This window comes from Siphateles boraxobius, unplaced genomic scaffold (genome assembly GCF_051911475.1).
Source record: "Siphateles boraxobius isolate OS27281-9 unplaced genomic scaffold, OSU_SipBor_1 46, whole genome shotgun sequence".
NCBI classification, from domain to species: domain Eukaryota; kingdom Metazoa; phylum Chordata; class Actinopteri; order Cypriniformes; family Leuciscidae; genus Siphateles; species Siphateles boraxobius.
This window is the reverse complement of record NW_027509097.1, coordinates 8,153,403-8,178,505: the sequence shown is the minus strand read 5'-3', so window position 1 is coordinate 8,178,505 and position 25,103 is coordinate 8,153,403. Positions and strand designations below refer to the sequence as shown.

Sequence of the window (25,103 nt, the reverse complement as noted above, 5' to 3'; positions counted from 1 at the left end):
TTAAATTGACCGACTCACCCCAGTCACCCTCCCCGTCCCTACATCTCTTCCCCTCCGCTCTATCAGTCCTGTCTCGCTCGATAAAAAAACCCCTGAAGTTCCGACCACTCCACTCACAGCAAGTCTTGTGTCAGGATCGAGGACCGAGTTTAATTCAGTATTTTTTTTTAAATGGAAATTAAGTTCAACACCTGAGGTCTGATCGGAAAGAGAAAACTGGTTCTTCTTCTCCCGTTAAAGAAATGTTTACGTATATTTAAAATTCATGTGTAAAACTGATACAGAACAAAAATGACTACGAGATCATATTTTCCTATTTCATGGTAAATGGGATAAAACATTTACACATATTGCTCTACTAGAAGTTTTTTGCAAAATTAGAAAATGGATAAAAAATAAATAAATGTGTTTATAATATAAAATAATATATATAATATACTAACATATATATGTGTGTGTGTGTGTGTGTGTGTGTGTGTGTGTGTGTGTGTGTGTGTGTGTGTGTGTGTGTGTGTGTGTGTGTGTGTGTGTGTGTGTGTGTGTGTGTGTGTGTGTGTGTACAACAAATTACAAATGTATTTTTATATATACATAGAGTACATTGCTCATCCTCATGCCCTCTTGTGCTTATTGTTAGTGTCTTTGTGTGAAAAAAGGCTTTTGATAGTGTAGGTGACAGAGAGTGGGGAGCTTGACTGCGTCTAAGGCAATAAATATAACAACATCCCGAAGCGCTTCATCCATTTACCAGATCAATGGCTGCAATCTAACATAAACATATCTCTTGTTATTGTCTCTAATGTCTTGTTATTAGGCAAATTATCTTTAAGTGTTTAGAGAATTGCTAATATGAAAAGGAATAAGCAACTTCAGGAACTGAAATATAATCCTTTTAAACTATTGTCCTATTGTTCAAACACCACAAAAGTGAATAAAGTATGAAAGCCTGCATCTTAAAAATCCATATCAAATGAGCTATTGTGCCTTCCATGACAATTCATAATTATTTTTGATAAAAGGAGCTGTCATTGAATGCAGCTTGAATAACAACTCAAGTAATATGGTTTGTCATAAACTGATTTTACAAAAGCAAGAAGGGAGTCAATAAAGCAAACGCGAGTTATAATTTTCTTTCCTTTGGCAAGAATTTGATAAAACCATCAACGTCTAGCTGTGGGTTTGACAGCTCGAGGGACACTTCTACTACTGACTTCGTATGAAGTGTCACACTCATTTTTGTGTCCCACTAATTTGGTGAGAATATGCATATCAATTTCCCATCACGGCTAGAGCTGCATATGTTTGTAAGATGTGTGGTGCAAAGTTCATCTGTGAAATGCTAATAAGTGGAAAAGACACAAAAAAAAACCTTAACAGTTACAGATGATGAATGTCTGTACGCTTGTGAACTGGTGTCTGTGTTGACATGTGGCACATTCGATAAATATAGCAAGATAATTAAATGCAGTAATTATTCAAAGGATCTTATTGTGGGGTCCTATTTTTAAAAAGGTGATTAAAGTGTGCATTTAACATTTAGGATACCGTTTTGAGTATACAAACAAACAAATAAAACAGGATATATATATTTATATATATATATATATATATATATATATATATATAGGCCTATACACACACACACATACATATATACATATATACACACACATATATATCTGAAAAAAATATCCATTTTAACAAATAACTTCCACTTATGTGAAATAATACCAACCATCATTCCTTTTTTTCTTATTTACATCGTTTTCCACAGTGGGGAAACAGCGGGGGGGGGGGGGGGGTTCTTTTTTTGGATAGGGGGCTTCGTTTTAAGAAGAATAAGTGCTTGCGCGGATGGTGAACAGCTGGGAGAAAGCGGGAATTTACCCCAATCTGGTACTGCCCAGACACTGGTTTGTGCCTGAAGCCCATTCAGCACTGGGCAGCTTTGCATTAAACAGTGTTGCTTCTGCATGACTGGGTGCCAATGCCTGCCTCTCTCTGCCCCTCGTGGCCCTGACCCGTCCTCACCCCGAGCAGCCACCCACACTGGGAAAGCACAGCCCCTGATTAACACCCTACCTGACTCTCCGAGGAGCTCGCATCATCCCCCAGGAGCTCGTTCCGCACCTCATCACTGTAGGCAATACGTGACCTTTTCTGCAATGGAAACAGGTTGAGAGAGAGGAAAAAGAGAGAAAGCGAAGAGACAGAGAAGGAAAAAGAAGTGGGGCAAGGGGAGAAAGACAGAAAAAACAAGCTTTAGTTCATTTGACATGAAAAAAAAACCACACACACATTTCTAAAGCACGAGAGCCCCCTGTCGGATCAACAAATGAAACAAAAAATACAGGTGATATACTGGAACAACTGTGTGTGTGTGTGTGTGTGTGTGTTGAGGAGAGAGAAGAAGCGAGTGCGTGTGTGTGTGTAATCTAGTTTGTGTAGACACTGTGGCTTAAGTGAACCAGAGCCCTCAGATACAATAGCAAAAGCCCCCCTTTCACTTAAATAAATAAAAAGTGTAGAATAGAGGGCCATAGTACAAGACAGAGGCAGGGAGCGTATTAGGAAAGTATCAGTTGTCAGAGGGAAATGTGTTCTGGGGGCTGTCACTGCTGTCAGTCCTGTTCTCTGGCAAACCCTGTGATAATACCAAGCCAGGAAGCTAGACAGAGAATAATTCATCACCCAGGTCGACGCGATTGGCGTGCCATCAGATTTGGGCTCGTTCCCCCGTCTCTCCTCCGCTACGCAGTTGGGAGAAAGAACGCCGTGTCCAAAAAAGAAAACACACACACACACTCAGCACTTCAGAGCGTGCCACCTCCGATTCAGCAAGCGCAGAAGCAGAGTATGGCATGTTTACAAACACACCCGACCTCTTCAAATACCCTCCAAACTAAACACACACTGGTGGTGCGGCAGGGAAAAAAAAACACACTGAGATGGCGTTTACCAAGAGCCCTTTGCTTCCCTCGGTTCGCTCTTCCTGCAGGCTGGCACTCTTCGGGAGGATGAGAGCAGGGAAAGGTGCAGGCGATCCACGGGGAAACTAAACGGCAAAATAACTGCTATCCAAGAACTGCTATCATTTTGTGATGCAATGCTGTGTCACAATTTCTTGCAGAGGAAGCGGTCAAATCCTGGAGGATATGACATGAAAATGTATTACAAATAAAAAGTGGAGTTTGTTTAACGAGTTTATATCAGAATCAACAATTTCTGAACATTTTGACTTTTGAAAATGTTTAGTAATGAATCTGCACCATGCTAATTTTTTTTAAAACTGAATGCAACATTCGTATTATTTTGATCACTAGACCATAAACAAAAGTGGACCATATAAAGTGGAAATTTAGCAAATTGGGATATCTAGAAAAAGCGAGGAAAGTGAAGCTGACAGATCTTTCGGTTCTAAAAGTGGCGTTTGTTTAATGGGTTTTATCAGAGCCGAAAATTTCGGGTCATTTTAAATTCTGAAAATGCATAGTAACGAATTTGCACAATGCTAAATGTTCATAACTGAATGCAGCATTCGTAATATTTTGATCACAATCAAAAGTAGTTAATATAAAGCAAAAATGAAGGAATTTAGGAAGCCAGGGAGGGAAAACTGACAGATCTTTTGGTTTCAAAATAAATACGTGTCATATCTCGTGTCACTTCTGATTTAACCGATAAGCAATCGTTTGCATTTGTGTGCACATTATTTCACAAACGAGCACCACAAACAGAGCGCGTCTTCTGACGAGGAAAAAAACAAAACACACCCACATGTTCCATCTTAGTCGAGTTTCATCTTAAAGAACAGCAGAGGAACTTTGGGGAATGTCGGCATGTTCATAATTGAAAACGGAAGCCTTGGAGATGCCTTCATTTGAATGCACACACTATCGTCTTCAAACCCTATTTTTGTTTCATTCTTCCTCTTCTAAATAGCTGTTTGTTGTGGCTGAGAGCATCAACCACTTTCACGATGTAACCTTTGAGTGCTTCTCGCACAAAAAGAATGGCAAATGCAGCCTTAAGTCTTCGAAGGGGAAAACTAGTCATAGAAACAAAGCGAGACGCCTCTCCCAGCCCGTTTACACCATTTTGCAACTCCCCCTGCAGTAAAACAAGCCTCACACTGATTATTCTCCCTTCATCTGCTGCTATAGCACAGCAGCTGGGCAATATTGACTGCTTAACCCTAGGAAATACTTTGATTGGTACTTTGCATTGGATCTGAGCCGAGTTATAGGTTATTAGAATTATTTATTTTCCCACTTATCTCCTACATACTCGTCTCCAATATGCCAAGCATTAATAAAGTGGAGCTATTTATTTAGATCATTGGGGTATTGCATATTTAATCATGACCCATGATGACCTAAAATGGATTGGAATGATATGAATGAAAGTTACAAAAAATTAAGTTATTGCTCTTTCAAAAATGAAAACGAAGAAATAATCAATGGATTTTAATGTCCATACATATTTCAGCTAGAGCACTCAAATACAAAACCTGCACTAAAACATAAAAACCCGGAGAGAAGGCTTTGTAATCGTAAGAATGAAGATGGATTTTTGCTACTGGAAAAAAAAGGCAAAATCTTTTTTAAAATCTGTTTGAAAGGTCTTTCTCTTGTCACTTGTTTTAATCTTGGGTGAGAATTTGCTTCTATTCCCGGAAGCATAGAGAAAAAGTACAAAGATCCGTCTTAACTTTATGCAAAGTGGTCTGACTGCCTTTTAAAACAGACATGTCTCATCAAACCAGAGACGAGGGTGTTAGTGTCCTGTCAAAAATGTGTGTTATAAGTCTGTTGACATGATGCAGAAATGCAAAAAAATATAATTGCATATGCATCATGCATGCTAAATATTTATACCAGCCATGCAAATTACCATATAGTGTCTGTGAAATGAGAATAATATGAACAAAACTGCAGCAGATGTCACATACATTTATTTTATATAAATAGAAAACAATCTTATTTACACCATCCATAAAACTGGTTTCTGTAGTAACATTATGATTAATTAAAAAAAAAAAAAAGGATTAAAGACATAAGAAAAATAAATCTAACCTTTTGTTCTAAGGGCAGGAAAAAGTAAGAGAATGAAAAATATTTAAAAATGTTAGAAATAATTACCCTAAAATATCTTATTATAAATCAACCGCTATCTCTTGTTGTTCATCATTAATACTGCATTGTTTTTTTTCACCGCACTGCACACTGACAGCAAACGGCAACACAAGGACGCAAATAATAATGGAACCTGAACTGCAGCAAAAGTAAACAGTTCATTAGATAGGCATTAAAAGGCATAAAAATACCCAGGGGCAGAGTTTAATGAGAGGCCCTGAAGTGACACTGCCAAAGCTTTTTCCTCCACTTTTCCACTCGGAAACCACACGGCTGGTGGCAAACCGTGAAGAGTAATTAATGATATTTAATTTATAAAGTGTGTTTCATTAAGTATTTCTCACCAGTGGGAAAATGTCTGGCCAGTTATGATTTCGAGTTAATGGGACTCTAGTCAAACACAATGTGGCTGCCTCAAATTGCCATTTAACCTTTTTCTTTCTGCAGCTAATAATCTGCTGAAAATGTTTAAGGGGAATTGAGGATTGAAGTGTGTGTGTGTGTGGGGGGTTGAAAAATATTCACCTCATACTGCTGATTTGTGTAACAAAACATCACATCTATAAAGCAGATAAGAAAAAGACTATGACTAACAATGAATGGCATTAAATATATCGAAATATTTAATATTATTGTTAATAAGGCAAGTTGTGCATGCATCATGTGTGTTTTGTGTGGTTAAGCTGTGTTCTGCAACAGCGGTCAAAGCGTCATGTGTTTTTATGAGTGCATCTGGTCTAGAGTAAAGTGCTGTGTTGGTTGAAGAAAGCAAAGACCTTTTCAAGCAGGCTCTAGTATCACAACAGTCTTAAATAATGCATCTCATCCTAGCAGGGGTCTAACACCATTCGCAAGCAGAAAGAATACTATTCACACATGCACAGGAAGCTACACATCCATCCGCACACACATAATCTTGCTGTTCTCTCTTAACATCTAGAAAATAAAATGTAGGAGGTTGTGCAATTAAGTGAGCACTTTTCTGCACTTGATACGATATCAGATAAAGGCACAAAGTAATGACAGTCGCAGGAGGGTCTTTATGCCTCTGCGATTCATTTTTTAGTCTTCGGTAACATCAACTCGGTCGTACGGGTAATAGATGGACAGATGCGTTTGGTTTTGCGTGCGTCAGTGTGACATTTATGTTAGTCGCTTGTGGTAAAAATCGCAGGAGCTGTGCACAACACATGGACTGATATCAGCATGGTGTCTCTCATTAGCACACAGGTTACTGGCGTGTGCCTTTAATTCACTGAGCATTGTGTATGAAATAAAAACAAACAAACCATGAAGGAAAACTCGGGAACAAATGGAGGCCACAGAGATAACAATCACATTAATATGGTATTGTGATATACTAATGTAGAGTGAAATATTGCTCTTTGTACTTGAAATTAAAAAAAGAAAAAGAAAATCAGACTTTTAATTTTTTTTTTATAAATATAATGTATTATTTATAATACAACAATTCTAAATATAAAATGTATAATTTTAATGTAATATTTTTAACAAAATATTTACAATTACTATCACATGAATATGCTATTTTGATATACTAGAAAAAGAAAATAATTAGATAATTATTATAATTATAAATAATAATTTATAATAATGAAATAATAATTATAATTGATAATATTGTATTTATAGATATTATCAATTATAAATATTTGTTAAGTCTAATTATTTTCTTTTTTATAAAATGTAAGTACAGAGCAACATTTCACTTTGCGTTAGTATGTCACAATAGCATATTCATGTGATTGTAATTGTAAATATTTTGTATTGTGTATATTTTGTAAATATTACATTACAATTATTCATTTTATAATTAAACATTTATAAAATTTATAAGTAAATAATATTGACTTATTTTTATTTTGTTGATATTATTATTATAATGGATTATAAATTTTGATGTTCAATATTTGTAAATATGTTACAAATTAGTGTACTTAAATATATATATATATATATATATATAAAGGGACAAATAAAATGATTAAAAAAAATAATTTGTGAGGGAAAATCTCATATATATATATATATATATATATATATTTCTGTCAATGTCATGTTCGAAACACCAAGTGCAGTCAATAAACCTAACGACTCTGCCCACATACAGAGAGCGAGGGAAAAAACGATTGCAAGTGAACTCTCAACAAAAGAGCAAATTCAAGCTGCTTTGATTGAAGAAACGGCATATACTTCTTGAAGGCCGGGGAGTCGCTGCGAATGGTTATTTCTTTAAGGCATAAGCGCCGATTAAACCCAATATTAAAATATGGAAGCAGTTCTAATGAAAAATCAAAGCCCGTTTCTCTGGCAGCCGAGCTTTTTCTCACATTAATGCTGCGTTGGGAGCAGGGCCGGTGCGGGCACTAGCGGAGCAGACCCCGGATAGGCAAGAGTGGAGAAATCAATAGAGAAGAGCCGGTGGGGAGGGAGACTGCCAGAGCTGGCAGGGCCGGGCCGGCTCCCATCACAGCACTCTCCTCTGGCGTGCAGTGGGGAATGAAACGGGCCTCCCTGGGTCAGCACCAGAGATAAGGTGAGATTAGAGGAAATGGAGGAGGGATTTCTGAGGCACAGGATACCTGGCGAGCCGGGGACCAATCGCCCATTAGCCTGTGGCTACCTACATATGGTTCACTGAACCCTGCACAGAAAATAACTATTTTTTTCTTGTCTTTCTTCACCTCCCCCGATCCGTCTTTCTCACTCCATCTAACTCTCTCCTTCTGGAGAAAAAAAAAAGTGATATGTGTTTGTTTGTTTTTTTATTCTGACCTAAGTTCATGCCATATTTAGCATCTGATGTCTGTTGTGAGTGTTTCTTCTAAGAACACTCCGATGCAACCAGTCATAAAGAAAAAAGCTGAGCTTATATGCTATTATTGTGTGCGAATACACACGGGAATGAATGGCTACACGGTGAATAACGCCTCGCTCGGTCTCTCCCTCTTCTCCTCGCAACGCGACTATTGTCTGGGATGAATGCTCAAGTCATTAGCATAAAAATACCCAAACACACAGCAGCTTAACCACATCATTAATTCTATACATGAATGTATATTTGTCACTGGCCTATGTGCACCAAATTCAAATGGAGATTTAAACAAAGGCCTCATCCCCAGTCATAATGAAGTGCAGTCCTGTGAAATCAACTGCAACCATTCATTACAATAGAGCTCAAGACGGAAGTTCAAGACAAGATATTTATCCCGTGAACTCTGCTAATCCTTTCTGTCGGAAAAGAGATGATCTCTAAACTCAGTTACACATTTCTTTTTATTGTGTGTGTGTGTGTGTGTGTGTGTGGTAATTGATAAATATATTTAAATATAATTATATGATTGACTTATTTAACAAAGTAATAATATTATAATTATATAATAGATTGAATTAAATTAAATAGTAAAAATGTATCTAGCTGATATAATTGCTTAACGCATTTCAAATAAATATGCTTTAAAACAGAATCAACTTAGCAAAATAACACTGAATAATATTATAATAAAATACAATTTAAAAAATAATTTAAAATAAAAGTACAATAAAATAAAAAAAATTTACTTCTAACAATTAACTAAGAAATAAAAATAAATCTTAGTGCAGAACAAGTTTAACCTGCATTATGTAGAAAGAAATTAATTCAAAATGCGAATGTCAAAAATATAAGCTTGGACAATTTTTTTAAATTATTTAATCATACATTTAAATGCAAGGAAAAAGCAAAGAATTAAAAATGGTTTGCTATACCTTGACCTACTCTCTCTTTAAGCTCTATGTTTTAAAAAGTGTGATGGATGTGACGTAAAATTTCAGAGTTGCCTCATTTTAATCAATGACAAAAAGCAAATTTCTACCCCATGCTTTCAGCCACAATGTCCCATAAAAAAAAAATTCATATATTTCATATATATGATTTCATATATGCACTGTAAATATATCAGTCCATTAAAAGGGAGTACAAATTAATGTCTATGGAGTCTGAGATGTCAAAGTTTTCTCTCTCTCTCTCTCTTTGGTGTGTGAGTTTAAAATGGAGGGGGGGGGGTGCAACCAAGGCAATGATTCATAATATATTTCATAAATACTTCATGATTTTTCATACTTAAGCTGGCCTGGCAAATCAAAAAAATGTTGTCACCCCTTTTCGTCCCTCATGTCAGTTCATCATTTTCTGGGGGTGTCACATGTCACTTTCACTTTACAGGAGCGATAGGAATGGGCCGAGAGAGGAGACAGCTCTGCTGTGTCTGATTTTCCAGCCTCTCTCATACAGACACACAGACACATGTAGTTTGACTTGAAAAACTACATGATCTGTCTCACGGTTAACTATGAAGACAAATAGGATAATCATTAACTCAGTTAAAATAAACAATACAGAGCAAAATTATCAGCCAATAAATAAATATTTATACTTGTATGTAGCTAAATTTTATCCACAAAATGTTGCAGATTACCACATAAAAAAAGTATTAGTTGTTTAGAATTTTTTTTATGTTATCCTGAATGCAGTCATGGACCTAAACAGTTTTCATATTTTTCTATAATTAAAAGAATATTTATAAATCATCTAAAATGTCCAATTATACTGTAAAATTAGGTTTTCTATATACTCGGGCCAGATTTTCTAGCTTGAGAGAAAACCTCCACTTCTTATTAAGTACATAGGCTCTTCATTCCCAGCCATAGAGGCTTGATTTTCTCCTTCGAGTGACACAGTCCTTCACCTCATCATCGCCCCATCACTGCGATTAGAGCACGCGCCACAGCGCTGATCTCTGCAAAGCCACACAATCCCATCTCAGAGTACCAACCAATCCGCAAGACGCCCCGCGTAAAACAACTCCATAATAAAAGACACGTTCAAAAGATTGATTTAGTCCCTTCTTAAATCGGTATAAGAATCTCATCAATCCGTGAGATTTCCATAATAAACACTGAAGGTTTGTAATTCGGCTGGCTAAAACTCAAATGACACAACGGTTCTAAGCTGCATTACCTTCTTAGTTCCATAAAACAATCAGACAACAATCAAGAGTTTTTCACAGTGCATATTCAGCTGTAATTTAAGGCGATTAAAAGTGTCGAACATCCGGGTCAAGTATGTCTGTCATGCTTCTCTTTTGTGGAAGCTGCTGTAATTCATGACTTGGTTGGTATAACAAGAACTCTATGAAACAAGTTTTCTGATTTGATTCTGAGAGATTCAAAAGGGCTTACTTGGAAAGCATGTGTGTGTAAAACTTGATATAGCGCACTAAAGGCTGCAACAAGTCTACAGATGACAAGAGCTTGACGATTCAAAGTTAACTTGGGGAAGTGCAGCAAAGTTTTATTGAAGTCAGTGGATTTCATCAAGATGATTGACAAACCTGTTTTCAGTTTACTTATCCGACAAACCCCTGAAGGGATTTAACAAACTCCAACAAAGTTTTGCAGAATCTGTGACCTGAACCTTGACCAGTAAATTTGTCATTTAAAATTGTCAGTTGACCATTTACCCTTGTGAGACAATAAATAACAAAGCTGCCCACAATCTGACATTTTTAACGACTAGGGACAATATACCATTGGAAAACTAGATCACATTGTACAATTTTACATGTAAACTTATCAGAATTATGCTTACATTTAATAATGCCTTCAATAAACATGATTAAAGTCATGTTCATATTTTTTGTGTTATTGGTCATAGTATAAATCCCTAAACTTTACAAAATGCTATTATGGTCAGCCACCTATGAGAAAACTCTGCAAAATTATTAAATAGATATAAAGCAAAAACGTCTGTCCATGAGGACAGAGCTGGAATTTCAATGAAAGATGTTCAACACAATTAACTATTTCATAGTGTATTAACCTTAATATTCATTTTATTTCTTTAACATTATGTGCTTTCTTCACAAAACAACTATAAAAATAATCTTCTCACATAAACCATCTAAATTGATTCAAGGTCAAATCATGATAATCAAACATCTCATAATTATGTCACATGACTCTTTAAAAAATGTATACCTAATCATCCGCAATAAATCATGGGTTTAACAAGCTAAACAACAAATGGCTTGGGTTCAACCATTGTCCATAAAAATCTAAATGATTTTAGAATCACATTTTCTCTATATCTAGAAAATACATGTAAAAAGCATTGTATAAAATAAAGCCTAAAATAATGTTATAATGACATACAAATGTAGGCATAACCTTATTACTATTAAACTCTGCATTCATGTAATCAAAATAGGTTACGAAAACTCATTGCAACTCTCAATTTATTCAAACATGAAAAACTAGCTAAATAAAAATAGGAATAATAATCATTTGCATTTTTTTTGTTTCCATAACATTTTTTTTAAATATCTAAAATAACAGCACATTCATAAATTGTCGTACAAATGTGATGCCAGCTGCTATAAAAAAAAAAACGATTAGTCTCAGAAGTCAGTTCATTAAAAGAGCACAGTTCATAAAGATTAAAACACTATAGAGCTGAGAGCAAAGCAGAACACTTGAGCTGGAGTCTTTGAGTGTGGAAAGGTGGGAGACCCGTACTCAAACAAGACCCCATCTTGCCCTTTAAATGAGCAAACAAGTACACCCCATCACCCAGGATATTCACACTGTTTAATATTAGAGTTCCTCAAAGGAAAGAAGTCAAAAAGAAACCGATGGTCTACCTATATCTAGGGAAACGGCTTTGATTAGCAATTGCCTAAAAGCAGTGATGAGCAACGATCTCTTCCTGATACCTTGAACAATGTCGCCATCTATCGCTCATAGAAGGAAATGAGCCTTCGAGAAGGAATATTAATGCAGTTTAGCAAGTTTATCATCTCTTTATTGATCAATGAGACAACAATTGTTTCTATATTATAATTCATTTAGCTTTGCATAAACAAGAATTTTATGTAAGCCCATCACCCATAATTCCTTTATTCTATATTTTCTATAAATACGGTGTTGAATAAAAGTGGGAGTAATCAATGTACGGATAAGAAATACATTTTTTTTAAAATAAAATATTTAATACTTATTGTTTGATACAAATAAAACAACAAAAATCAAATGTGGAACCCATAAGGCCTTACATAAGTAACAGAGCAGACTGATATATAAAGGAATAGAAATAAAAATAATTCCACTTGCTTTAAAGATATTTTTTTCCCTTTATTAAATATGCCTCCATTACTTTTTGACCAAACAAATCACTAAGAGGCACTGACATTTACTTTTGGTTATACGGCCCCTGACTGACTTCCGGCCTAACACAAATAAGCTTTAACTTATTGTTTTGTGAGCATTTAGCACTTTTGCCTTTTTGCTAATATAAGGCCTCTGCGGGGGTTCTCGGCTTTAAGACCCTGCGCCCCCATTATCAAAATGAAGCCATCATGAAGCGAGCATACCTTCGGGATGTCCTTCTGATATCTGCCTACTTTCTCTTGAAAAATGGCAGGGTTAAGAGGTCGGCCGGTCCCCGTCTGCCGCCGAACAGGAGGCTTAGTCTGGCGAGTGGGATGGAGCGAAGACTTCAAACCGCGGGGTGAACGGGTGAGTGCGAGCGGGGGTAAAGAGAGAGAAGCTCCAGGGAGGCCAGAAGAGGGGAAGGGCAAGACGAGGCCTTGATTTCCCGTGGAAGCACAACAAAGCCTCTGCTTTTTTAGAGAGAGCAGCGATGGCCCTCTCCCTGACACCTCTTAGAAGTGTGCGTGTGTGCTCACGTTGCGTGGCAGAGAGGATAAGCCATCCACGCTAAAGCATTTGGCACTTCTGAGGAGCCAGCTGAATCTCCCAGCTTTAGGACAAGTTTCTGGGGTTTGCTATCACCGGCGGCTTCAGGGGGATCTGTTCTTCAAATGCACATAAACTCAAAGAACCAAGGAGAAAATGGCTTTCAATTAGGACAATCATCTCATTCATATATAAATTTGTCAGAGACTAAAGCAGAAGTTTAGGACATACATTACTTACTGTTTTCATTAATGTAACACTCTCCATTTCATTACAATTACTATTGAGCCCAATGAATTTTAATTTCTTAAATTATCTACAAAAAGTAAAAGATTTGATCTATTAGTTTCCAAACTACTGAGTTTGGAAAGCACAAAACGCAAAAGACGGCTTAAAATGTTAACAGCAACCAACATCTTGCATATCCATGATTAGTTAGCATAGAAATATATCTAAAAAAATAAAACGAAGTGAAAGGCAAAGGAATGCAACCATGAACGGTGCACTAAACCCTTCCACAGCGGGTGTTAATTGCATGATAATTAAGCACGGCAACAGTCAAGAGGGAGAAGCTAAAGATTAATCATCGGCCAATTAAATGCCCACGGTGAGGAACGTGAGGCCCCTCGGAGACGAGAGATCTCCACTGTGATCTGAGCTATCAGCACAGCGGCACAACATCAGATCACTGGCAAAAGATCCTTTTCAAAACTCTCCTCATTTATGTCAGCCTTTCTGGAATCGTTGTGGATGCCGTAGCCATCTGGTAATTGATATCAAGAGCACCTTGAGTTAGGTGCAGGTGCTGAGTTTGAAAGAAATGATGAAGTGAATTTGCTGCATGCTGAGACTTCATATGGTGGCATAAGCGAATGGAGTGGATTGCAACGAGAACAAGGCTAGAGGTACTGAAATGCCATTAAACAGTTTATTACCATTATGATATTTCAAAAAACATTTATATATATTTTTATTATGTATATATATATATATATATATATATATATATATATATATATATATAGAGAGAGAGAGAGAGAGAGAGAGAGAGAGAGAGAGAGAGAGAGAGAGAGAGAGAGAGAGAGAGAGAGAGAGAGAGAGAGAGAGAGAGAGAGAGAGAGAGAGAGAGAGAGAGAGAGAGAGAGAGAGAGAGAGAGAGAGAGAGAGAGAGAGAGATAAATAAATAAGTACTACTTAGATAAATAAGAGAGTACTTAAATAAATATATATCATCTTGTGTGGAAGGATAACAATGATTGTGCTAACATTTTAATAGACACATATATATATATATATATATATATATATATATATATATTGTATATATAACAATTCAAAATAACCGTTTTCTATTTTAATATTTTTTCAAGTGTAATGTATTCCAGTGATGCAAAGCTAAATTTTCAGCATCATTTCTCCAGTCTTCACTGTCAAATGATCCTTCAGATATTTGATAAAATTTCTAACTATTTGATAAAAAAGAAGTAATATTTGTAAATATTATGACCATTTAAAATAACTGTTTTCTATTTAAATATATTTTAAAATACAATTTATTCCTGTGATGCAAAGCTGAATTTTCATCATCATTACACCAGTCTTCAGTGTCACATGATCCTTCAGAAATCATTTTAATATGCTGATTTGCTCCAAAAGAAGCTTTTATTATTATTATCAATGTTGAAAACAGTTTTACAATTTTATTTCAGGATTCTTTGATGAATAGAAAGTTTAAAAAAACAGCATTTATCTGAAATAGAAAGCTTTTGTAACATTATGCACTACACACAAGTTTGAGGTTAATAAGATTTTTTTTTGGGGGGGGGGGGGGTAAAAGAAATCAATACTTTTATTCGGCAAGGATACATTAAATTGATCAAAAGTTACAGTAAAGACATTTATAATGTTACAAAAGATTCTATTTCAAAACAATGAAATAGAATTTTGTATTCATCAAAGAATACTGAAAAAAATGACATTGATAATAATAACGAATGTTTTTTAGCATCAAATCAGCATATTAGAATGATTTCTGAAGGATCATGTGACACTGAAGACTGGTGTAATGATGCTGAAAATTCAGCTTTGCATCACAGGAATAAACTGTATTTTAAAATATATTTAAATAGAAAACAGTTATTTTAAATTGTCATAATATTTACAAATATTACTTCTTTTTTATCAAATAAATGCAGCCTTGGTGAGATTAAGAGACTTCTTTTAAAAACATTATATATTACTAAACCTAATCCAAATCCTAATCTTAACCCTATAGTAAGTGCATGTAGCTAATTAATATTGCCCAGTACTTATTTGTGTAATTACACTGTAACAACATCGCCTTAAAATAAAATGTAACCTAAATATATATTTATATTATCACTGAAATGCAAAAAGATTCACCAGAAACAGATATTGTAGGGAATAACAGCTCTTGCAAGAGAAAAAAGCAAAGGCGGCACCTCATATTACCAACATTAAAGGATCAAAGTTTGTTTAGTGTGTTCAGTATATCCTCTCCTAACAGTATGAAGTACATGTGACCACCTCAGAGAAACCAAAAATAAGTGCTTTTAAATAAGACTATAATAGTATGGGTGTATTTATTTATTTGTTTATTTTTTAACGCCATGTCAGCAGCAAGGCTATATTCATAGTATGGGGGTAAGAGAGACAAACATTGTGATGTAAAACAAACAAAGGAAATATTTGGCTTTGGCAAAACCAAGGTTTGATGTTTGTGGGGAAGATTCTTCATGGGCAGGTAGAGTTATAAATAACTAAACAAGGACATCTGGAGAAAAATACAGCTCCGCTCTCCTTGGCTCAAGTGGTAGTTGCAAAAAATACACTTTGAATTAACCAGTGGAAATGCCAATAACCTTCAGTGGTTTTTAAGTTGAAGGACTAAGCTTCATACCACATGTGTACGTTTGCGTGCTTATGTGAAGAAGAACACGGCCATTGGAAATATTGAAAATGTTTTTTTTTGTTTTTTTAAAGATGTTTTTAATACTCACAAAGTCTTTCTCAAGTTTCTCCATCTCTTGCTTGTAGCTCTTCAGACGGCTGTTGTACATGCCTCGGCTCTGAATCGGGATCTCTCGAACCTCCAGGTCCATCTGCTCCAGCTAGAAACACCAATTAAATGCAGTGTAAACAAGCAAACTTTCACATATCATTTCCATACTAAAACAATTAAACTGTCTCGCTAGTTTACTGTCAACCAGAAGGTAGTGCAGAGGCATCGATTCAGGCACCCGGCAAATCAAGTCATGTTAGGAGGTGCCGCTTCATTAAAACCTCTGGTGCGGTTGAGCTCTGACAACTACGACATGTGTCCGTGTCACATGTGAGCAAACCGGGTTGCACAAAAGGGCCCCGCTGATTTACACTGTCCAATCAACATGACATGATGGGACAATTTACATGCGACACACATCCCTTTTTTCGGCACCTGCCACGGCGCCTTCCCCCAATAATGGCGTGAAATGTGTCGCGCGGTGTCACTTAAAAGAGCATTATGTGGATGTGATCACACCGTTAGCATCGAGCAGCCTTCAGCCAGATGAAGTGTGTCTCATGTCACCGGCGACATTGCAGGTGTTGTTTATGCAGGGGGGAAATTTTCCAAATTCATTATTTAGAAAACGAGTGAGTGAAAATTACTGATCAAAGACCCACCAACTCTCTGACTTCTTCAAGCTGTTTGTCGACATTTAGAACCAGCTGTGTCTTCTCCTCTGAAAGAGAAAAAGAGGAAAACATATTGATCAGTGGATGGAGGAGCTGTGCTTCATGACAACAGCCCGACTCCCCCGCAACAACAAGGGAGCAAATAAAAACAAGCCTGCATTTGAAGATATATTTACACATTCTCAACGCACAAAGATCCATATTTGATGTGTCTTATTTTCCAAGTGTAAACGCCTTTGTTAGTTTGTGAAGGAGCGCAGAGACGCCTCTTGGCAACTCAAAAGAGGAGAGAGATGTCAGCTCCGCCAAACTCTGCCATTCTGCCACCCACTCAGAATGACTACAATGAGGTTGTATTGGTTTTTATCCACTGGTACGAGGACGACCCAGGCCAAAATATAGAGCATGACTGAATTTCCCTTTCGTAATTTGGAAAATCACATACATACATTGTATCTAACTCTCCACGCAAGTCCACAAAGCTTTTTCTAAAAAATAAAGAGGCTGTGATCTTGTGGGTTTCCCGGTGTTATTAGGAAGGACGGAACCACAGAAAATGTTATCAATGATGACAATATTATAGATCTTCTTTGATAAAAATACATAAATAAAACACACTAAAACGTACATAAACCACTTTTATGCTAAAAGCAATTTTAGGCACCACAGCATTGTCCAGAATTTAATTGAAAACAATAATTAAAAAATATTTTTTTTAAAAAGTCGACAGTAACATTTAGGCTACAATTTTACAATTTCAATTAAACTTTCTAGCTATTTATCAAAGAATAAAATAAAAGACACCAAACAAAAGACACCAAAATTAAAGAATTAACTGAACCATTTTTTTTTTATAAAAATCACAATTAATATATTCATTATGTGACAACATAATTATGTGTGAACTTTTGCATGAAGATAGAGTCCCTATTAGTACATCATGTAATTTGTTGTCTTGACCAGTTAGCATCCAGAACCAAAACAATCCTTTCATAATATGAATTTTGTAATGACAGAAGCACACTATAAATAACATCACAATATCTACTGATCAAACAAGACCAGTGAAGCACATCAAACCATGTCAAGCAATAGCACTAATCATGAAGAAAAAAAATCAAGCGATGTCAAAACGGAAATCTGTCAAAAAGCTGCAAACTAAAGTGAACTTCTGTTTTGCCCTTTGGCTTTCCAATGTCGTTTGGTGGTCATCAATCCATTTTTAAAATCTGTGTGCAACCTCACAGCCCACACAGTGTAAACAGCCAGGGGCGATTCTCTACAAGGTGAGCAAACACCAGGGCCTCTATTCACCCCTGGCATAGGGTAGGTTGAAATATATATCTCACTATTGCAGGTGCATGGGGCAATACCACAAGGTCAGGTGCTCTTTGGGCAAAGCGATGCACTGAGAAAAGTTCGACCTGTAGATGCATCTTTGCATCTTTACTCAATTATTCATTGCGTGATTGACAGCTCATTCTCTTTGTGCAAATCTACCTAAAAAACAAAAAACACACACATTTATGTTTAATGGAGCAAGGCCTTGCATTATTTTCAAATTCATGCTTCATAACTACAAGTTTTGTGCTGTTCAACAAAACAAAAAATCTTGGAGATTCCCAAGTGAATAAATGCGGTTGGCTTGAGCGAAACAAAAATGGCCAAGGGCATTATATCCGTCAACTGGTCTTTATCAATGTTTCTACACATGTGACACTGTACAATGAGAACAACAGCATAAGCCACTTTGTTGATGGCGGCCATTGTTGGTCGCAAACAAATTTGTGTACCTATAGGAAAGAGAAAAGCGTTTTTTATTGGCATAATAGAGATTTGAATTCAAGAGCCGAACTCCTCTGGCAATAGCGAGTAAGGTTTGGCGATCACTAATGAGCATGCATTGTTTATGGCTTTGTTCATATTCAGTGGACTTATTTAAATATATTTAGCAGCTGGTGGTGGGCCGGTCTGATGACACAGTGTTTGTTTCTGCCAAGCTCTGAAGAAGCAATTTAAGCTTCAACAATTCACCACGTTACACATTCTAATTCTTTTCAATGTGCTTAAATAATGCAAAGAAAAGCCTATTGCGTCTGCAATTGTTTGACACCGCTCACCGAACGGAGCGCTGCTGTATGATTCTGAATAAGTGATTAATCCTTCATACCTTTTGTTCACGTACAATAGAAGCACTGAGGGACTGCATCAGGTTATTATGAGACAGACCTCTGAGGTTTAACAGTGACTAAAAGCAATCATTTACATTAAAAGTCACCTGGTATTAAACTAACCTTTCATTGCACTGACTTTTAGTTTCAATCCAGCAAAGTCAGAACAAGATCTTGTAGAATTAAATTTATATATGTACTGAAACTGAAATGCATTTCTGAAGTTCACAATGTGAGAAAAACAAAAAGTTATATCAACATCAAAAGCATCCTGAGTATTTCCAGAGGATAGGCCATATCTAGCAATACCACTCTTTTGCTGAAGTTCAAAAAGGGTCAAAGAGGCAAACAAGTATACAGAAACGCTAGACACAGGGAATGAACCCAAGCTAAGTAAGGTATTTTATTGAGTAGATCAGATGGCTTGCCATATATAGCTCATAACAGCGTTCATTGTCGCATTATTTATTGTGAAGGTTCATTTCATTATGTTTGTTGTAGCCCTGTGCTGGAATTTAGTTTCAAGAAAGTATCGTGTCTATTAAGCGTGTCTACGCCCACGGACCGTTGGCTGAACGTCTGATGCATATGCCACACTTTTCAGGAAACACTTCAGGACAGAGTCCTGCAACGGGTCGGGTACCCGCATAAAAGTGGCTAAAACGGGTGGATTGTGTTACATTCCTAAAATTCACGGGAGGGGATGCGGGCGAATAATGAACTCCTTGCGGGCAGCTAGTGGATGAAAAATATGTGCAATATTTGTGTCTAAATTACCATTACACATACGCAACAACGATATGACCTTTGTACCCATCACGTCACCACTGCGACAGTGCGACTTTCGTTGATGCTTCTCGTAGACTAGTTGGAGCGTTGCAGGAGTAGCTATGGATGAGGTAAAATTAAAGTTGGCGAGTGGAGTATTTAAAATTTTTGACAACAAGGCTTGACAAATAGGCTATTGTTTGTGAGCGACAGGCTCAGATAGGTTTTATTTTGTCTTGTTTTTTTTTGTTTTTTTCATTAATGGGTCTATTTGCGTTATCAGGTTCCATAGCCTATTTAGGTGCCGATGTAAGCTACTTGAATGGCGCAAAACAAAGCGCACTTTAGCCTGTTTCATTAGCCCATTCATGAGGCTATTGTGATGTTGAGAGAGGTGCGTGATAAAAAATAAAGCACTTTAATTGGAATGATTTTAGCGTGTGTGATTTATCGCGGGCACGGGTCGGGTAACGGGCCAAATATTAACGGGTCTGGGCGGGTGCGGATTTAATTTTGATACTATCACGGGTGACGGGTCGGATCTGGTGCTGAACTTTGCGGGTACGGGAGGGGGCGGGTCTCCAAAAATGGACCCGTGCAGGACTCTGCTTCAGGAGTTTCGAAGTCGTCATCTGATTGGTAAAATTCTACAGGATGTCCGGGAGACGTGTGTGTCACGTGTGTGTCGCGTTCTTTAAAGGTCCGCCTGCAAACAAATGCCGTGACGCCAAAATCCCTCATAGAAGAAGAACACCATCATGTTCTGTATCATTCACCATCATCAACTGTAACAATAAGGACTTATCTGGATCAACTATTGCAGGGACAACAACATTATATTTTCACGCCCTTAAACATAACGTGAAACAAAACTAACTGTGATTGGTTGCGTTACATGTCAGTCAAATGTTCTCTTGGGCGGTCTTCGGCCAAGAAAAGTAGTGAGTTCAGACCTCCTGCTGTCAGCAGTGTTGGGAGTAACGGGTTACAAAAGTAATGCATTACAGTAACATATTACTTTTTGCTGTAACGCAGTAGTGTAAGGCATTACTTATCAATTTTCAGTAATATTTTACTCGGTACATGTTCAGTAAGGCTTGCGTTACAACAGACTTTTAGTTTTAATTGTAAAACAAACAACAACACAAACAGCAAGACCGCGAGACATTAACGAATGAAAAATGCAAGTAGGGTAAATTACCTGTTCGTGGTCAGTCAATAGCCGCGTGTGGTGTCCAAGTCTGTAAATAAAGACTAAATGGCAGCGTCTGATATATTTGTATAGCGATTTATTTTTTACAGGAGTGCTGTGAGTCATGATTTCGGCCTCTGTGCTCGCGCTGGCCAGAGGAAAAGCAGCTAATGGTGAAGATGGCATGAAGAAGAATACATTCGCGAGATGGACGTATGAGCATTAGGCTATTCGTTCTGTGTTTTCTTTCTAAACAGTTAGGCTATGTTTATGTTGTATTTTTCATGTTTTCATCACGCAATCATGTTTTTGATGCGGTGGTGACGCGTTCATGTAAGGGCGGCGGCGCTGCCGATAAAGCACCTAAAAGCTGTCACAAAGAACCGGCAAAAGCAATGATTATGAATATGTCAAATATAGCAAGGAGACATTTTAATTGTTTATTAATAAAGTCAAGATGAAGTTGACGATGCTGCCTCGCGATCTTCGCAGTAGTGAATGCACCAGAGAGAAATGCACATTTCATTTCATAAGCAGAGAGCAGTCTGTTTTCTTTCGTTTTGAATTGTTCTGTTTACAAGTAGACATTTCAATATAGATATATTTTTCAAGTGCGTGAATAGGCTACCTTATACGCTGAGTTTCGGTTCATTTATGAGACGCGCTCCAGTTCACGCGCTTAAATCCAGGCAATTGGTTGACGAGACGTTGATTAAAATTAAGATACAATTAATACAAAACGAAATTCACTATAAAGAAAGGCTTTGTGTGTGTAAGGTCTCTGTGAAAGTTTTAAAGCAGTCTTTTAGTGCCGCTTCATAGCGGTCGCGTCCATAACGGAGAACTGTCACGTCTGTAACATTGTTTTTTCCTCATAAATGCGAACACGAAAAATAAAATAAAATGAATATTTTATGTTCTGTGGAGAGCCAACCCTTCTTCATCCGATTTGCGCAGTGTAGGCTAATTCACAGAATTACAAAAAATAAAAAAAAATAAAAAATCGTTGCCTCCTAAAAGTTAAAGATTTTTTTTGTCACGCATGACTGTCTATTTCCCTGATATTAAATATAAAACGCATACATGTGTAGACTGATATTTTTCTAATGTCTGGACTCCTTTCAGGGAGGAGCCTATGGATAAACAGACGTTTCAATATTTTGGTATTAATGCATTTTCTGAGAATTTATATTTCAAGTTTTGACTGCAAATGTCATGTCCATAACGCTGGAATTCCCAAATTTTAAATAATTTATCCTCAACTAGTTTTGTGGTGTAGGTCTACGTATTTTATAATGTTAATTTAACTTCAGATAATACTAATAGTAATTTAAAGATGTGGTAGCATTGGATCTGGACGGTATGGATAACGCTGGGAGTTGGAAGGGGTGCGTGGTGATTCTGCAGGTTCGTGGATCTGAGTGTCGCTATTTCGGTTTCATATGATATGGCATATCGTTACAGCCTTAGTCATTTTAGAATGTTAAGTTCTACTCCTGTATAGTTATTTTGGTGAAAGTAACTCAAAAGTAATACAGGAGTAATGTAACGCATTACAATTCTGAGACAGTAATATTGTAAGGTAATGAATTACTTTTAAAAACAGTAACAAATAATATATAATGTGTTACAGTTTGGGAGTAACTTGCACAACACTGGCTGTCAGTCTGAAGGTATGGCTATGCGAGACTAATTAATGGAAAAAGCTACAGTAACATCTTCAGCTAGTCAGCTTGAGATCCTCTTCTATTCTAAACTGGTTGTATGAAAATTTAATATCACGATTATCAATATTATCACGGTTTTGTTCAAATTAGATAAACATGTTCAAAAAGAACTGATACACACACTGAAAACATTTCAACAAATTTTATATTTGAAAAACAACAAGTACAATTATCAACTCTATGCAATTCTTTTAAGCAAACATTAAAGCTGCAGAATGTAACTTTTTTGTGTACAAAATGTATAGCCTATAATGAGGGAGTACATCATGAATCCATTTTCCAAACCATGTTTTTGTCTTATCCAGGGCTGCAACTTACGATTATTTTGATTATCGATTAATCGGGCGATTATTTTTTCGATTAATCAGATGATTACTTTAGTTATTCTCTATGTATTCATCTGCACAAACACGCAGACAGGAAGCACAACCAAAACAATGCATGCAGTTGTTTCTTTAACCGCTACAGAGGGCCAAAAGTTATAGTGTAGCCTACCTTTAAATTGACGTAAATTCAATCAATCAATAAATGAGTGAATAGAAAAAATACCAATACAATTATTACAAAAAAACGTTTAACATATCAAGTGCAAGTCATAGCCTAACTCATAGGCCTAAGCAAAACACCTAGAGTGCTCGAATCAACACAGGCTAAAACATATGGGCAGTAAGGAAGCAGGTTTATACTTAAAAATACCATAAATAGGCTACACAGCAGGATAATGAACACCAGGCTACCAATCAAAAATGTGGGTCAGTAAGATTGTATTTTTATAAGAGGAAGAATAAAAATAATAAATTAATATTTTATTCCCGTAACAAAGTATTACATTTATTTTTAAAAAATCAGACAAAAAAAAGACAATGTTACAAAAGATGTAAAATGTTAATCATGTAAAATATTGTAAAAATATGTAAAAATACATACACGCTAAATGTTAGCACTGGTTATGAAAAAAACAGACTGACCTGAAAGAAAGAGGATGTTTCTTTGTCAACAAATGTTTAAACAAGTAAAAATGTGTCTCAAGAACAAGGAAACAAGAATAATGAATTTGGAAATATCAAAGAAAGTCATATTCGTGTTGGCTTTATGAGAAAAAATAAAGCGGGGGAAGAACAAAAAAAAGAGCATGAAATATTTTCTTTCCTTTATACAGACATGTTTGATGCTATTTTTTAAGGTTATTTTTAGATCCTCAGAGCTTTCTCTCACCTATCCAACATCACACTCATCTAGCATTGTTTCCATGGAAACACATTTGTCTGATTTGGGAAATTAAAAGCACAAAGACAGGTAAAGAGACAGTAGACTTATGACAACTCACAATCCTAAAGGGTCCCAGATAGGGTCAATTTTAACATAGGCTATGTGATGAAACAGTCCATGTTTAGTATAGAAAACTTGACATAACCCTAGACCTAGTCTGTGACATCTAGGGGATCTATGGTCTGCAGGGGGACCAACAATTATTTTTTGGTTGTAGAACTGAGTGTGAGTTTTTCATATTAAACAAGTTTGGAATATATATATATATATATATATATATATATATATATATATATATATATATATATATATATATATATATATATATATATATATATATATATATATATATATATATATATATTCTTGAAAGACGTCTGAAAATACTCTGCATTAATTGGATTAAAAAAATACAGTAAAAACACTTATAATGTGAAATATAAAATTTAAAAGAACTGGTTTATTTTTTAATATATTTTAAAATGTATTTTATTCCTGTGATGGCAAAGCTGTATTTTCAGCATCATTACTCCAGTCTTCAGTGTCACATGATCTTTCAAAAATCATTCTGATATGCTGATTTGCTGCTCAAGAAACATTTCTTAATATTACCAATGTGGAAATGTGTTTTCCCTGCTTAATATTTTTGTGGAAACCATAATACACTACCATTCAAAAGTTTGGGGTTAAGTAGCCTAAGATTTATATTGATATTTCTTTAAAGTGACCGTACATAATGGTGAAAAAAAATCTATTTCAAACATGCAGTTAATTGAACTCTATTAATAAAAAGAATTCACAAAAATATAAGTAACAAAAACAGTGCCAAATCAGCATATTAGAATCATAAAGTTCAGCTAAATGTTTAATTGTTCCTGCCACATTAAAATGTATTAAGTACATGGTACATAAGTAAGAATATGATGAATATACATCTATATACATATCTAATTGGTATATGCAAAATGCAAAAAGTAAATATGTTTGTAAATTAATTTTGATATTAAAAGGTCTGCGATATAGCCAGGATTAAAATCAAACACTCCTGCTCTCAATCTTTAGCCTAAAAAGACTCATGGAAGCTAGTGTTTCCAACTTTTTAGGTCTTACAAAACTTGTTGTTGTTTTTGTGAGACATTCATCACAGCAGCTCGGGAATAATGACATTTTTAATTTTAGTCTATTTCACAATACAAAAGGATTACCAACCCATCAAAATGAGAGCTGTCTCCCTGTCAGTCTCAATCATAATGATGTCAACAACACAAACAGGATGTCAAAGTAGGACCTTGCATCTCTGTCCCACTGTATACGGTTTACTTCATAATACAGAAACTAGGATTCTTCACTACTTTAGCCAAAAATGTCAACTCTTTAACTCCAACAAACA

The 25,103-nt window shown here is 36.0% G+C and overlaps 1 protein-coding gene across 4 annotated transcripts in view; it reads right to left on the bottom strand.

Moving 5' to 3' along the window:
- Positions 1–25,103, bottom strand: part of vti1a (vesicle transport through interaction with t-SNAREs 1A) — a 128,317-nt gene that overhangs the window by 102,749 nt on the left and 465 nt on the right. For all 4 annotated transcript variants that reach the window (XM_077200629.1, XM_077200627.1, XM_077200630.1 and 1 more), the window contains exons 2-4: positions 16,575–16,633; positions 15,911–16,021; positions 2,083–2,160 (exon numbers count right to left, since the gene is read on the bottom strand). In XM_077200629.1, coding sequence (XP_077056744.1) covers positions 2,083–2,160; positions 15,911–16,021; positions 16,575–16,633 — 248 coding nt within the window. The remainder of the gene's footprint in view (positions 1–2,082; positions 2,161–15,910; positions 16,022–16,574; positions 16,634–25,103) is intronic.